At 56.1% G+C, this 14905-nt stretch overlaps 1 protein-coding gene across 15 annotated transcripts in view; it reads left to right on the plus strand.

Moving 5' to 3' along the window:
• The window catches only part of PDE2A (phosphodiesterase 2A), a 104005-nt gene extending 89939 nt beyond the window's left edge, over positions 1–14066 (plus strand). For 11 of the 15 annotated variants that reach the window (XM_054241949.2, XM_078340286.1, XM_054241947.2 and 8 more), the window contains 22 exons: positions 83–157; positions 269–310; positions 815–880; positions 1141–1271; positions 3831–3942; positions 4416–4455; positions 4590–4653; positions 5066–5138; positions 5281–5458; positions 5722–5834; positions 6474–6551; positions 7397–7519; positions 8046–8116; positions 8510–8632; positions 9018–9105; positions 9367–9414; positions 10348–10422; positions 10566–10665; positions 10941–11053; positions 11407–11445; positions 11582–11688; positions 12616–14066. In XM_054241949.2, the coding sequence (XP_054097924.2) occupies positions 83–157; positions 269–310; positions 815–880; positions 1141–1271; positions 3831–3942; positions 4416–4455; positions 4590–4653; positions 5066–5138; positions 5281–5458; positions 5722–5834; positions 6474–6551; positions 7397–7519; positions 8046–8116; positions 8510–8632; positions 9018–9105; positions 9367–9414; positions 10348–10422; positions 10566–10665; positions 10941–11053; positions 11407–11445; positions 11582–11688; positions 12616–12823 (2067 nt within the window). In that variant the 3' untranslated portion in view covers positions 12824–14066. Of the gene's footprint in view, positions 1–82; positions 158–268; positions 311–814; positions 881–1140; positions 1272–3830; positions 3943–4415; positions 4456–4589; positions 4654–5065; positions 5139–5280; positions 5459–5721; positions 5835–6473; positions 6552–7396; positions 7520–8045; positions 8117–8509; positions 8633–9017; positions 9106–9366; positions 9415–9793; positions 10423–10565; positions 10666–10940; positions 11054–11406; positions 11446–11581; positions 11689–12615 lie in introns of all 15 variants that reach the window. The other 4 variants (XR_013523259.1, XR_013523257.1, XR_013523256.1 and 1 more) reach the window with 1 other exon arrangement.
• The last annotated feature ends 839 nt before the right edge of the window (positions 14067–14905 follow it).

Consider the following 14905-nt stretch of genomic DNA (forward strand, 5'->3'; position numbering starts at 1 on the left):
AAGAGCCCCGAGGAGGGGAGCGGGTGGGGAGTGGGGTGGCCCGGACTCGCGGTCAGACCCTCGCCCTGCCTCCCTCCCTCAGCTGCAGCAGGAGACCCGGGCCTCCCGCTGCTGCCTCCTGCTGGTGTCGGAGGACAATCTCCAGCTGTCTTGCAAGGTGAGGGCCCAGGTCCACAGTGGAGCGGGGCGGGGCTGGCGAGGCACTCCGGTAAACGAGGGGGAAGTCCCTCGCCTTTCCTTTAACCCGGCCCTGCACTCTGTTCCTCAGGTCATCGGAGACAAAGTGCTGGGGGAAGAGGTCAGCTTTCCCGTGAGTGCCGCGTCTTCCTGTTCGAGTCTGCAGGGGCGATTGAGGCCGGGTAGACACTCCTGGGATCTTCCTGGAGTATTTGGATCCTCTAGATTCTTGGAATCTGTTGGAATTATCTGGATCTTGGGATCTACTTAGAAATGCTGCAGCGATCCTAACCTGTGATTATTAGGCTCTATTACGAGGAATCTCTTAGCATCTACAGAAAGGCTTACCTGGGGCCTGTTCATTTCTGTTGGAGTATTTCTGGATATGTATCTGCTGGACTCAGTTGAGGAGAATCCTGGAGTCTGCTTCTCTCTCGCGCAGTTAGGGAAGACCCTACAGCCCTGTATAGTGAATTCTGCTGGACTCCCCTCCATCCCTCCTCCTCAGTGCTGACCCCATCCACCATTTGGACTGACTGAAGAGTTCTTTGAAACTTTCAGACTTGAGGGTGGGGACAGGTTGAGATTGCCTGACCTGGGAGTGCTGGCCCTGACTCAGTCTCTCCTCACCCTCTAGTTGACAGGATGCCTGGGCCAGGTGGTGGAAGACAAGAAGTCCATCCAGCTGAAGGACCTCACCTCTGTAAGTCATGGCCTGGCTGACCCAGAGGGGAAAGGGGAGACCCCACTGCCCAGCCCCCAGAGCCAAGGTCTCTGTTATAGAGCAGCCCAGGATTGGAGGAGACAAGACCTGGGGACTTTCAACTATCCCATCTCCATGTCACAGAGCTTCCACCTTGCATGAGTCCCTTAGAACTGCCCATTGCCAAATGTGATGGAGGGCTGGAGGAGGGAAGCGTGCTCCCCTCTCCTTCCCTGCTCTGATCTGCCTCTCCTTTGCAGGAGGATGTGCAACAGCTGCAGAGCATGTTGGGCTGTGAACTGCAGGCTGTGCTCTGTGTCCCTGTCATCAGCCGGGCCACTGACCAGGTGGTGGCCTTGGCCTGCGCCTTCAACAAGCTAGAAGGAGACTTGTGAGTCTTTGTGGGATGATGCAGATCAGGAGATGTCACTGAGAGGCTGGCTAGAGCTCCACTAGGGTGGCAGTGGAGGAAGGGTACTGGGCAGGGGCTACTGTCTCAGCAGCAGTGGGGTTGAAGTTTGTTAGTGCAAGAGAATGAAAGTCATGTTGAGGTCCAAGCTGGTTCCCCTTCTCTTCCTCTACTTCCTGAAGTTTGGGTTATCTGGTTTTGGGGTATTGACCTCCCCACCTTCCCATCCCTGTTTCTTCATTGCTGCTAGAAACTGCTAGATGGAGGGGTGGGTGCAGTCTGGGCTGGGTGAACCCTCTGGGACCCACAGAGCATTATCAGCACAGTGGACAGTGGCCAAAGGGAATATGCTTGGGGACTGGGAAAAGCTGTGGATCTTTTGAGCCCCTGATAGGCAGCTATAAAGAGAGGTGGGCAGGGCACAGTGAACAGGGAAACAGATTTTGAGGCTCAGCTGGGAAGCATATCTCAAGAACTGAGGTCAAACCTGGGGTCTACAAGTGGTGTTATAAGTAAATTTCATGTCCTGCACCAGCTCATGAGCTGGCAGTAGGCGCCCGATTTTTATTGCGAATGGATCTTAGTCAGTGAGAAACAGTGCTGCATCTGATGAGCCGTTTCTGTCCAGGGTGCAGGTTCATGCCTGGGCTGGCAGGACAAGCAGTTTGTGCTGTGTCACCATCACACAGGTGGGGAGAAGTAGACAGATGAGGGGCTGAGTCCTGATGCAAAGAGACGTTGATAGGATGTTCCCCTCTGGAGTCCAAGCAAGCAGGCTGGGCTTCAAGGCCTGGATCTCCTGCAGGAGGTGGACACTAAAGAGCCTGGGACTAGGGAGGTGTCAGAGCCCAGTCCTGAGGCCTGCTGGAGTAGGGTGGAGACCAAGGAGTCCTAGTTCTAAGCTGCAGGACCTACCAGCATGGAATTGTGTGAACAGTTGGGTGGGCCTGGGGAAATGAAGATAGGAACAAGGCAGAATCCACTGAGGCAGAAGACTGTTGGATTGGTGGCATTTGGAACTTGTAGGTATCCTAGTGGTGGGAGAATTTATGACATTCAGCAAGCAGATATTGAGCACTTAATGTTGCCATCCCAGTGCTGAGCAGATGGCCTTGGGAAGGCCTTTGGGGAGGGGAAGGCAGAATGAATGGGGGACCAGCAGGACCATGACCTCTCACTGCTGGCTGTGGGATTGGGTTCTAGGATGGCCCCAGAGCTGGAGGAGAGGTGGTATCAGGAGGAAAACAAGACTGGGCCTTGGTGATGGCCCTGAGGTCCAGCACAGGGGCAAGGCCATCTCTGGGTCCCATGCATTTCAGGGGGTGGGTGTTGAATGATTACATGAGCCAGGGTGGGGCTTAGCTCAGTGCAGTAACTGCAGAGAAGCTTCCTGGAACACAGCTAAGTAGTCAGAGAACATGGGCTCCAGAAGCCTGTCAGCTGTGAGCAGGATTGGGCTGGTGGCAAGGCCAGGGATAGGATACAGTCACGACATCAGCAAAGACCTCCCAAGTGTTTGTACCGGGCTCTGAACTGGGCATGGGGTGATATAGTCATGGCCGCATCTCATAAGACTCGAGGCTCATTTTCAGGGCATAGAGGGAGGAGAGTGGGAAGGGTATTCTAGGATGAGGGAACAGTGTAGAGAAAAAGCACAAGGGTGTGAAAGAACCCGAGATTTTCTCAGAATGATGAGGATCTTTGTGTGGCTGAAGCTGAGAGATGTCCAGGGTTGAGGGGTGAGAGGTGGTGGGGGAGGGGCTAGCTGGAGGCTCTCAAATGAAAGGAAGGTGTGCAGACAGAGCCAGGGCGATGGGGCTGGATCTAGACCTGAATCACCAGATGGCAAGCATGAGTGGGGGATGCCCCACCAGGCGGAGCACCAAGCCCAGCCTATAAAAGGGGAAGGGCTTAGGCAGGGAAACCTGGGGGCAGTGTGATGTGAGCTGAGGCAGGCTCCCTCCCCTCGTGACCCCCACCATTGGTCCACCCAGCCCCATGCAGCTCCCCAGTGACAAATAATTTGGAGGCCAGATTGAATGACCTGAGCAGGCTTTGGGGCTGACCTTGTCACATCAGAGCTAGCTACATGAGCAGGGCCAGCGGATTTCTAGAGGCCCCAAATCAGGGCCAGTGGAGTCCAGGGAGAGTGGAGTAGTGACAGGAGCTGCACAAGATGGGGCAGTGGCACTGCCACTCCCCAAGGCTGGAGGCATGCCTGGGTAAGCACAGGAGAAAGCCAGCTTGAGCCTGAGCAGTCTCTAGTCCGAAGGAGGAGACTCAGCTTTGAGCTGGGTAAATCCCAAATCAGAGTGGGGAGGTATGGCTCTGGTTTCAAGCATCTAAGGAAGACTGGAGCCCTCCCCTCAGGGAGCTGCCAATCTGCATGGGTGTGGGAGCAGGAAGCTGTTCCAAGGGCCTGTGCAGTGGTTATACAGTTGGCAGGTGGGCACCCCCGTGGGCTTCTGGTGGAACAGAAAGGAGAGTGGGGAGAGGAGCCGGTTTTCCCTTCCCTCCTGGGTCAGCTCGCTCCTCCTCCAGGTTCACCGACCATGATGAGCACGTGATCCAGCACTGCTTCCACTACACCAGCACGGTGCTCACCAGCACCCTGGCCTTCCAGAAGGAGCAGAAGCTCAAGTGTGAGTGCCAGGTGAGTGACCGGCCTTGAGCCTCTATCAGGCACCGACTCGCCCAGCTTTCAGCCCCAGAGAGCCACTCACAAGGGAAATGCCCATGTCTTTCTAGACCTGTGGCAGCACTTCCCCAGGTAACGGTAACTAATGTCTTGGAGGCTTAAGAGGAAGGCCTGCAGTTGCTCAGGACCTGCACCACTGCCAGCAGGCACTGTGTGTGATCGCCCTCTAGTGTTCAACCTGGGCACTACAGCAACACCCAGGCAGCTAGAGCTGGCATGAAGGCAGCTGAGACACCCAGGAGACTCCTCACCTGCCCCTGGGCTATTCCCTTACTCCTTCACTTAGTAGCCAAATGACACTGACAGTTTCCGGCTTGTCTGGTGAGCCCTAGGGGATGAAGAAGATCTGGGTGCTGTTGGAGGCAGGGCATGAGATAGGATGACCCCTGCACCCCGACCCCCTATCATCTCCATTTCTTTCATTCCAGGCTCTTCTCCAAGTGGCAAAGAACCTCTTCACCCACCTGGGTGAGTGCACTGTTCTCCTCTATGCCCAGATGTGGGGTGGGCATGGGGGCTGGGATTTGCAGAGAAGAGGTGGGAGGGCTTGGCCTCAGCACTGCAGCCTAGTCTCACCATGCCTGGTCTTCTCCCTCCCCCAGATGATGTCTCTGTCCTGCTCCAGGAGATCATCACAGAGGCCAGAAACCTCAGCAATGCAGAGATGTGAGTGAATCTACCCAGGGGATGGGGCAAGATAGGCTGTGACCCTCAGTTCCCTTCATCTCCTTTCCTGCCCCTCCCTTTTCCTTCTCTGCCTTCTGAGGGACCTCATCACCTTTTGAGAGATCCTTTATTTCATGCCTGTCTCCACTAGACTGAAAGCTCCAATGACAGCAGGGACAGGGCTGGCTTTGGATCCCCAGCTCCTGTCACAGTGCCTGGCACATAGTAGGTGCTTCAAAAAAAAAGCACTGGAATGGACACGTTTCTGGAGCCAGCTAGCCCTGAGCAGAGTGTCTCACCTTGGAACACTCCTCCCAGGCCTCGGAAGTCCGCCCTTTGCCTCCTTATAGGAGGTGGGGGCGATCAGAGGAGGTTGTCAGGCCGCAGAGGACCAAACCCCCTCCCCCCACAGCTGCTCTGTGTTCCTGCTGGATCAGAATGAGCTGGTGGCCAAGGTGTTCGACGGGGGCGTGGTGGATGATGAGGTGAGCGGATGTGGCGGGAAGCTGTGGCCCTAGGGTGTCCAGGAGTCCGCCGGGGGCGCTGGGGAGCGGCCCGACGTTTAATAGTCCCCTTTGTGGCCAGGTCACTAACTTCTTCCTTTCAACTCCATCTCTGCCCCGGCAGAGCTACGAGATCCGCATCCCCGCTGACCAGGGCATCGCGGGACACGTGGCGACCACGGGCCAGATCCTGAACATCCCGGACGCATATGCCCACCCGCTCTTCTACCGCGGCGTGGACGATAGCACCGGCTTCCGCACGCGCAACATCCTCTGCTTCCCCATCAAGAACGAGAACCAGGGTGCGCGCTGGCAGCTCGGGCGGAGGCGAGGGGCTGCGGCTGAGGGGCGGGGCTGGGGCGGGGCCTGTACGAGGCGGAGCCGGTCCCGGCGCACCGGGTGGGCAACCCCTCCCCAACTCCTCCGGCATCCGAGAGCAGAAGGGAGTCGGGTTCCTTGCCTGGGACGTCACCTGCGGAAACTGCGAGGACTGGTCCCTGCCGGATCCCTCCCTCCACCGGACCCCCACTCCACCGGTGGTTCCTTGCCCCTCTCCCTTCCCCAGAGGTCATAGGTGTGGCCGAGCTGGTGAACAAGATCAATGGGCCGTGGTTCAGCAAGTTCGATGAGGACCTGGCGACGGCCTTCTCCATCTACTGCGGCATCAGCATTGCCCATGTGAGGGCGGGGTGGGAGTGGGATGTAGGGCGATAGGGGCGGGGCCCACGCGGGACCCCCGGTTCTCCTCCCCGACTGGCTCCCCTTGCTGATCCCTTGGTTTGGCACTCAAAGTCCCACTGTTGGGGTGCTGTGAAGCCTTCAGGATACGCTGTCCACCTCTGGGCTCAGTTTCCCATCTAAAAATTGGGGATACAATTTCCTGCAGTGTCCACTCAGCCTCCCATGACCAAGAGAAACTCCCGTTGTCAAAACCTCCTTCCTTCCCTAGAAGCAGTCTCAACCCAAGCCAGGAGCTTTTTTGGAAATGCTGGGTCTCGGTGTCCTGGCCTGCTGGTGCTCTGGCCTGGGAATCCAGCCCCAATGTCCCTAACATGATTCCCTCCTTGCTTCTCCTTGGCTCTGGGGGTGCAAAGGGCCAGACTGCCAGGAGGACTTGGTGAGGAGGAACGGGTGGGGCAGGGTGTCTGGAAGAAAGTGAGGATAGGGTCTTTACTCTGGACTGGAGCTTCAAGGTTTTGACTGGGGCCAGAATCAGACAGAAAGTGGGGTATCTTTCTGATCCCTTTTCCCAGTCCAGGGCATTGCCAAGATTTCACAGCCAGCCTCCTTGATCCCCATCTTCCCTTTCTCCCCCAGTCTCTCCTGTACAAAAAAGTGAACGAGGCTCAGTATCGCAGCCACCTGGCCAACGAGATGATGATGTATCACATGAAGGTGAGGCTTGCAAGGACCTCTAGTTCTCCTTCCAGATTCTCCGAGAACCCAGGGCCAGGTGGGGCTTCCTGATGGATCTCTACTGAGGATAGGCCCAGAGCCACAGCAGGCCTCCTGCCCTCCGTAGGGGCAGCTCCCACCTCTGCTTACAGACCTCTCCTCCAAGCTGCTTCTGAGCTCAGTCCCAAGGCTGGAAGTAGCCAGAGGACCCAGCCCAGGGAATAACTTGTTTGAGCCAGATATTCCCCATGTTCAGGGAATAATTCTCATTTCGGGAATTCCTGAGGGTGAGGAAGCTCTCCCAGCACCTGCCCCCATGGCTTTTCTAGGTACAATGGCCATGCAACCCTGGGCAGTCCTAATTGCTGATATTCCCTCTCATTCCCAGACCCTGGTCTGGGAAAAACTGGCTGACACTGTTCATTTGGACATTTCCTCTCACTTGTGTCCAAACCAGAGAGGCCCAGACCTTGTGAGCTGGATCAAAACTGTAGTAGGAAGAGTTGGGGTTAGACAGTAGGAAGGTCCCCACAAAAGGAGAACTGGTAGGGTTACCGTGTATGAAATACTGCTCTGGTTTGGGGGTGTCGTGAAGGGGTGTTCCCCATCTTTGCCAAGGTTAGGTTGTTATGGATAAAGGGTGGTCACCTGCAGGGAGGCGTGTGGGGTGGGCTGCAAGGCTGTGAGGGGAGGGTGGTGATTTTCTGCCCAATGACAGTCCACAGTGTGGTGGCCCAACTGTGGCATTCTTGATGATGGATTCCCCACCTGTTGTGGGAATTTGAGGGTGAAGACACCAGATGGGGTAAAGGCTGTCTTCTAATGCCCTGACTGGTCTCCGCTAGGTCTCTGATGATGAGTACACCAAACTTCTTCATGATGGGATCCAGCCTGTGGCTGCCATTGACTCCAACTTTGCCAGTTTCACCTATACCCCTCGTTCTCTGCCCGAGGATGACACGTCCATGGTGAGCTGCTCTCCTCTACTTGACTGGTGAGGCCAAGGGTGTGTAGCCAGAGGCTTCAATTAAATGTGAGGCTTCAGTTAAATGTGCGTGAAGAACTTCCTGGTAAGACAGAGTCATCAAGGAAGGCTGTGGAGTGTCCCTCAGAGATGGAGGAGCATGTAGTCTGCCATCATGAGGCTAGGGGGCCTGCCCAGGGGCTAGGGGCTGGACCGGATGATCCCAAAAGCCACTCTTGGACCATTAATGCCCAGGGCATGTGACCTCAGGGTTTGCATCCACCCCACCAACCCCATTTTTCTAAGATTTTGTGTGGGCTTGGTTTCAAGAGTTCTTAGTCCTTAGATCTCTTGGATTTCTAAAACTTTGTAGCTCTGAGAATGGTTGCTTCAATTATTGTGTGGTTCTCTAGTTTAGATTTAAGTTTCTATGACTCCAGATTTTGAGTGTGGAGCTTGAAGAAGGGCCCAGGCAGGGGCCCTATCTTGATATTGGCAGCGTCTCTGATCCCTCCCTCTGTCCTCTCCAGGCCATCCTGAGCATGCTGCAGGACATGAATTTCATCAACAACTACAAAATTGACTGCCCGACCCTGGCCCGGTTCGTCCACATGCAGACAGCCCATCTTCGCCTCCCTCTCTCCTCCGCTGTCACATCCATTGCCCCTGGCATTCTTGAGAGGCTCTCTCTAAGGATGACTAGGGAGACCTAGTCTTATGGGGATGGGGAGGATCCACAAGTGAGAAGCAATTCCTAGACACCAAACTGTCAGTAAAGGCAAGAAATGGGGTAGCGCAGAGCCTGGAGGCGAGGCTGAGTGTGCAGCCAGAGATTTAAGTTAGATGTGCATAAGAACTTGCAGCTAAGCAGAGTCATCAAGGAAGGCTATGGAGGCTCCCTCAGGGAGGTGGGGGGAAATGCAGTCTACCATCACGGGGTTATAATAGAGGAGGAGAGGCTGAGGGCCCTCTGCTGCCCTCTCCCCTCCCCCAGGTTCTGTTTGATGGTGAAGAAGGGCTACCGGGATCCCCCCTACCACAACTGGATGCATGCCTTTTCTGTCTCCCACTTCTGCTACCTGCTCTACAAGAACCTGGAGCTCACCAACTACCTCGAGTGAGTGGCTGCATCTCCCCCACATCTAGCAGCTGCTGGGATCCCCTTACCTGGGACAGGGAAGCATCCCCCTGTGTGTCAGGCATGTTACACGCACCGCCTCATGAGAGCGTCTTAGCCCCAGGGGACTAGAGGGGAAGGCTGCATGCCCCATCTTCCGGGAGGGGTTTGCTCACAGTCTTGCAGCCAGTGAAGATTGAGCCTGATTTAAACTCAGGTCTGCTGGACTCCAAACCAGTGCATCTTTCCAGGAAGGGAACCCAGCTGTCCCAGCTTCCCATCCCAGTGGCTCCTGGGCACGTCATTCAGCTGTCTCTCCTCTGAGGAGTTTGGGGAGGGTGTTGTCTGACCTCTTTTTTTTTTCTCTTTTTTGCCTCCCAACCAGGGACATCGAGATCTTTGCCTTGTTTATTTCCTGCATGTGTCACGACCTGGACCACAGAGGCACAAACAACTCTTTCCAGGTGGCCTCGGTGAGACCCTGCCCTGCTTACAGTGGGGACCCTCCATGTGGTGTCTGAGAGTCTCATCCTCTCCCGGCCTGAAGACAGGTGGGAGCGAGTGAGACCAGGAGCCAGGTTTAGAGACAGGAGGAGGTTCCCGCAGGGTTTGCCCTGTGCTCTGAGATAGGGAGGAGGGAGAAGGGTGGGAAGGGCAGGACACTGCTTACCCTAAAGCAGTGACACTTGGATCCGGATGTGAGGAGTGACCACAGCTTTCCTGGGCTTTTCCAGAAATCTGTGCTGGCTGCGCTCTACAGCTCTGAGGGCTCCGTCATGGAGGTATCACTCTTCTGTCCCATCCCCACCCTCCTTTCCATTTAAGGCCAGTGACTTGCAAAGTAAAAATGGGACCCAGCTCCTCCCATTCCCAAACCATGCTCTTCAGACAGGCTGTGAGAGCTGTAGCCACACCTAGGACGCGTCTGGCTCATTTTCCTGGGGTGGGCTTGGAAGGGTGCAGGTGCGGATGGTAGCAAGGATTTGTGTTCAGTGCATTTCCCTTTGGCTGTCTGGGAGCCCCATGCAGCCCGCTCCTGCCAAGCTTGGGATGGGCTTCACTCCCATCACTTGGCATCACCTTAGATTGTTTGGTTTGGGTCTGCCCACCTCTGCATGCACAAGGTCTGAGCCATTTCTGAGTTCCCTGCACTTGGCACAGGGCTTGGCACAGAGCAGGAGACACATTTCCAAGGTCACCTTACTCCAGAGGCTGCCCCTGCTTGCACACCCCAAGAGAGACAAGGCTCTCCCAGGAGGGCTGGTGGCAATGCTAGTTCCACCCTCTGCCCTCTGGGATAAGCTGCTCCTCTTCTGAGTGACAGCCCTTCAGCGTCTGGAAACAGGGCCTTGCCCTCGCCTCATCACTGCCTCTCCTTGTCAGCAAACAAGTGTGTTCTGCATGATTTAATGTCTAGGACTCCAAGGGATCATTTCAAAATGTTCCAGCTTTCGAGGACCCCAGAGCTTACCTTGCTGCATCCCTGCATGTGACAGCTGAGGAGTCAGGCTCAGAGTGGTCTAGGGACTTGCCCTGGATCAGACAGAGGGCTGAAACAGAGCTCAGGAAGGGAACTGGGGCCCCTGACCCCCTCTTTCTGCCTGCTCTGCTGACCTTGGGGTTGGAGCTGGACCAGGCCCTGCTTCCTCTCTTGGGGTCAGTGGGAGGGGAGCCCCTCTGCCGCAGCCGGGCCCCCATCACTCCTCTCCCCACAGAGGCACCACTTTGCTCAGGCCATCGCCATCCTCAACACCCATGGCTGCAACATCTTTGATCATTTCTCCCGGAAGGTGATGGGGTCGAGGGTGGGGGTGGCGAATGAGGGGAAGCTGGGAGCTGGCTGGAGGCGGGAGAAGGAGTGGAGGCTCACTGGGATGGGCAAAAGTGTGGGAGTGTCCAGCAGGAGGCCATGATGTTCCTGCCCTCACCCCAGGACTATCAGCGAATGCTGGATTTGATGCGGGACATCATCTTGGCCACGGACCTAGCCCACCATCTCCGCATCTTTAAGGACCTCCAGAAGATGGCTGAGGGTGACTGCTATTAGCCCCAGGCCTCAGGGCTGGGGAGGAACAACTAGGGGGAGGATTTCCCAGGGGAACATTCCCAGGGGTGCAGACCCATCCCCTGCAGCATCAACCCTTCTCTGGCTGCACGGCCCCACCAGGCAGACCCAGCACTGGCCCCTTGGTTCCCATCAGGAGTGCCCAATTCCTTGGACCACTCTGGGGTGGGCCCTGGGAGACTTGTCCTCAGAAGGTCAAGGAGTTCCCTAGTTCGCTCCTTGACCCCACCCTCCCCCCAACAGTGGGCTACGACCGAAACAACAAGCAGCACCACAGACTCCTCCTCTGCCTCCTTATGACCTCCTGTGACCTCTCTGACCAGACCAAGGGCTGGAAGACCACGAGAAAGATCGCGGTAGGTGCTGTCCTCCCTGGGAAGGCACAGGCTGCCCACCCTGCCTGGCTCTGGGTGCCTCCTGCAGCCTGAACACCTTCTCTTTGCTCAGCTCAGCCTGGCTATGTTCTGGGGAGACAGAAACCTAGACCATCTCAGGGTGGCAAATGGAGACTCAGAGAGGGGAACTGACCTAACAAGTCAGTGGCTGGTGGAAGATGGGCCCCAACCCAGCCACTCCTTCCTGGCTGGCTGGGGCTGGTGGGGATGGCTCCTGACCTGGGACTGAATCACTGGGCCTCAGTTTTCTCTCCTGGGAATGGGCTGTCAGAGGAGCTTGGGTGCAGGATGTGATGAGTGTGTTGGCCTTTCAGGAGCTGATCTACAAAGAATTCTTCTCCCAGGGAGACCTGGTATGTGTGGAGTCACCCCAGGATGTCCAGGTTGGGGGAGGGTTCCTGGCCTGGGGCTGGGAGGGCTTGGGTTAGCCTGACCCTAGTACCTGATGGAGGAATGAGAGGGACAGGCCTGACGACTTGATGCCTGCAGGAGAAGGCCATGGGCAACAGGCCGATGGAGATGATGGACCGGGAGAAGGCCTATATCCCCGAGTTGCAAATCAGCTTCATGGAGCACATTGCAATGCCCATCTACAAGTGAGTGAGCTCAAAGGGACAAGCTGGCGCCCTACACAGAGAGGGTGGGCTGGAACGGGGACATCACAGCAAACACAGGTGCTGAGGTTGGCCTGGTCCAACTCCAACTGATTCAATCCCTGCCTCTGGGCACAACTGCTGCCTGCTGTGCCCCTCAGTGGGCCCTTCACTTCATCCTTGGGCCTCAGTGGAAAGAGACCATCATGCTTTCCTGGGTGCCCAGTCCTATGCCTCACACTCTTGTGGAAGTTTTTTTTTTTTTTGAGGTGGAGTCTCATTCTATTTTCTAGGCTGGAGTACAATGGCATGATCCTGGCTCACTGCAATCTCTGCCTCCTGGGTTCAAGCGATTCTCCTCTCAGCCTCCTGAGTAGCTGGGATTACAAGCTGCCACCAGCCTGGCTAGATTTTTTTTTTTTTTTTTTTGAGATGGAGTCTCGCTCTGACACCAGACTGGAGTGCAGTGGCACCATCTTGGCTCACTGCAAGCTCCGCCTCCCGGTTCAAATGATTCTTCTGCCTCAGCCTCCTGAGTAGCTAAGACTACAAGTGCACACCACCGCACCCGGCTAATTTTTGTATTTTTTAGTAGAGACGGGGTTTCACTATGTTGGTCAGGATGGTCTCGATCTCTCGACGTCATGATCCACCTGCCTCGGCCTCCCAAAGTGCTGGGATTACAGGCGTGAGCCACTGCACCCAGCCAATTTTGTATTTTTAGTAGAAATGAGGTTTCACCATGTTGGTCAGGCTGGTCTTGGACTCCTGACTTCAGATGACCTGCCCGCCTCAGCCGCCAAAGTGCTGGGATTACAGGTGTGAGCCATCATGCCGGCCCTTGTGGAAGTTCTGTGTTGTGTAGCCCTCTTCTTTCTTGCTGCCCATGGTCTGATTTCTACCTGTCGTCCTGCCCCTTTACACCCACAGGCTTTTGCAGGACCTGTTCCCCAAAGCAGCAGAGCTGTATGAGCGTGTGGCCTCCAACCGTGAGCACTGGACCAAGGTGTCCCACAAGTTCACCATCCGCGGCCTCCCAAGCAACAACTCGCTGGACTTCCTGGATGAGGAGTACGAGGTGCCTGATCTGGATGGCACTAGGGCCCCCATCAATGGCTGCTGCATTGATGCTGAGTGATCCCCTCCAGGGACCCTTCCCGGCCCAGGCCACCTCCCACAGCCCTCCACTGGCCTGGCCAGATGCACTGGGAACAGAGCCACAGGTCCTGGGCCCTAGACCAGGACTTCCTGTGTGACCTGGACAAGTACTACCTTCCTGGGCCTCAGCTTTCTCATCTGTATAATGGAAGCAAGACTTCCAGCCTCACAGAGACTTTGTAATTTGTCCTCTGAGAGCTCAGGGCTGACCAATGAGCAGTGGGCCCTGCTCTGCACCTCTGATCACACCTTGGCGAGTCTTTCCCAAGCCATTCTTTGTCTGAGCAGCTTGATGGTTTCTCCTTGCCCCATTCCTGCCCCACCAGATCTTTACTCCTTTCCCTTGGGGGATTCCCACCCCTTGGGGTCTTCAGGATCCTCATGGAAGTGGAAGGTGAGACATCTGAGTGAGCAGAGTGTGGCGTCTTAGAAACAATCCTTAGTTCTATGGGAGGACTAGAAACAGCCTCGGGGTGAAAGCCCCCTGAGGACCACCACTATACTGACGGTGGGATTGGGACCTGGGGCTATGGGGGCCCCAGGAGAAACCTGCCAGAGGGGCAGCTCAATGCTCTGTGGAGAGGGGGCTTGGGAAGAAGGCATGATGGGGTTGATGGGCAGGAGGAATCCCCATACTGGGAAACAGGCCCAGGTATGAGCCAGCCTTGCTTCCTCTGGCCTGTGTGATGCTGGGCAAGTCTCTTCGCCTGTCTAGGCCAAACAGGAGGCTGAGACAATCCATGCTCTAAGATCCATTTGAGATCAATGTCTAAAATAGCTCTGTAGCTCTGCGGAGTCCCAACAGAGGCTGTGGAATGTTTCTGCCACCCTAGGGCACAGAGAGCCCAACCCTGCATCCCTCAGAGCCCCCTGTGTCCCTCAGAAGCCCCCCCCCCTTGGCCTGAGCCCCTTCCCCATTCCTGCAGCCAGTGAGAGACCTGGCCTCAGCCCTGGCAGGGCTCTCTTTTCAAGGCCATATCCACCTGTGCCCTGGGGCTTGGGAGACCCCATAGGGTCAGGACTCTTGGGTCAGCCCGGCCACTGGCTTCTCTTTCTCCGTTTTGTTCTGTGTGCGTTGTGGGGTGGGGGAGGGGGGCCACCTGCCTTACCTTTCTGAGTTGCCTTTAGAGAGATGTGTTTTTCTAGGACTCTGTGCAACTGTCGTATATGGTCCCGTGGGCTGACTGCTTTGTACATGAGAATAAATCTATTTCTTTCTATCAGTCCTCCCCCATGGGGCTGTTTGCAGACTTTGTGCTTGGGGTGGGTGAAGAGCAGATTAGAACTGGAAGAGGCAAATGCTCTTTGGAACTCTGTGGCTTCCCGAGTCCCCCACCCTTGGTGCCTAGTCCCTCTTCTGGGAGAGTCATTTAGACCTGTTGGGGTACTCCCTGGGCTAGCCCTGCACAGATTGTGGAAGCTAAGGGGTGGGTGGCAGATGAGAAGGCCTGGCCAGGGAGCAGTGATGGGAATGTTGGCTGGCAGAGATTGTGGAATAGATGGAAAACTGAGAGGTAGAAGCAAGCAGGTAGGCTGCCTGGAGGAGGTAGCCTGAAGCTTGTCCTAGACTTTCCCAGTGCTGGCCTGCCCTGGTCATGAGTGCCCATATGGCAAGGGCCGGGGCCTCTGAGCCCTGTTCCTAGCTGCAGTGATGCCTGTGTACGATGATCTGTGTCCCAGCAAGTCCCACATCCCAGTTTCTCTGAGTCCTGTCGAAGGGCCACCCCTGAGTCGGACTCCACATCAGACCCAGCCCCGAGTTGTGCCTGAGGAGTTAGTCCCTGCTTTCCTCCATGTATGAGTGTTTGCTTCCGCCCAGTCTAAGATGGGCAGACTCCAGTCTGGGGCCACAAAGTGGCTCTGCCTGGCAGTCTCCAGGCCCTGTCCCCGACTTACCTACCCCTGTCTCCCTGTTCATTTCTTCCTAATCAGTAAAGGTGGTGTATTGAGAGGGCGGGCACTGAGGTCTCCTTTCTTGGTGAGAGCAGGAAAGAGATGGACGGGGCCATCTTGTGACCATCAGCCATTGCCAGCCTTGCCTTTGGGACCACAAAGCCCCTCT

The sequence above is a fragment of the Callithrix jacchus genome, chromosome 10 (assembly GCF_049354715.1).
Source record: "Callithrix jacchus isolate 240 chromosome 10, calJac240_pri, whole genome shotgun sequence".
Taxonomy (NCBI): Eukaryota; Metazoa; Chordata; class Mammalia; order Primates; family Cebidae; genus Callithrix; species Callithrix jacchus.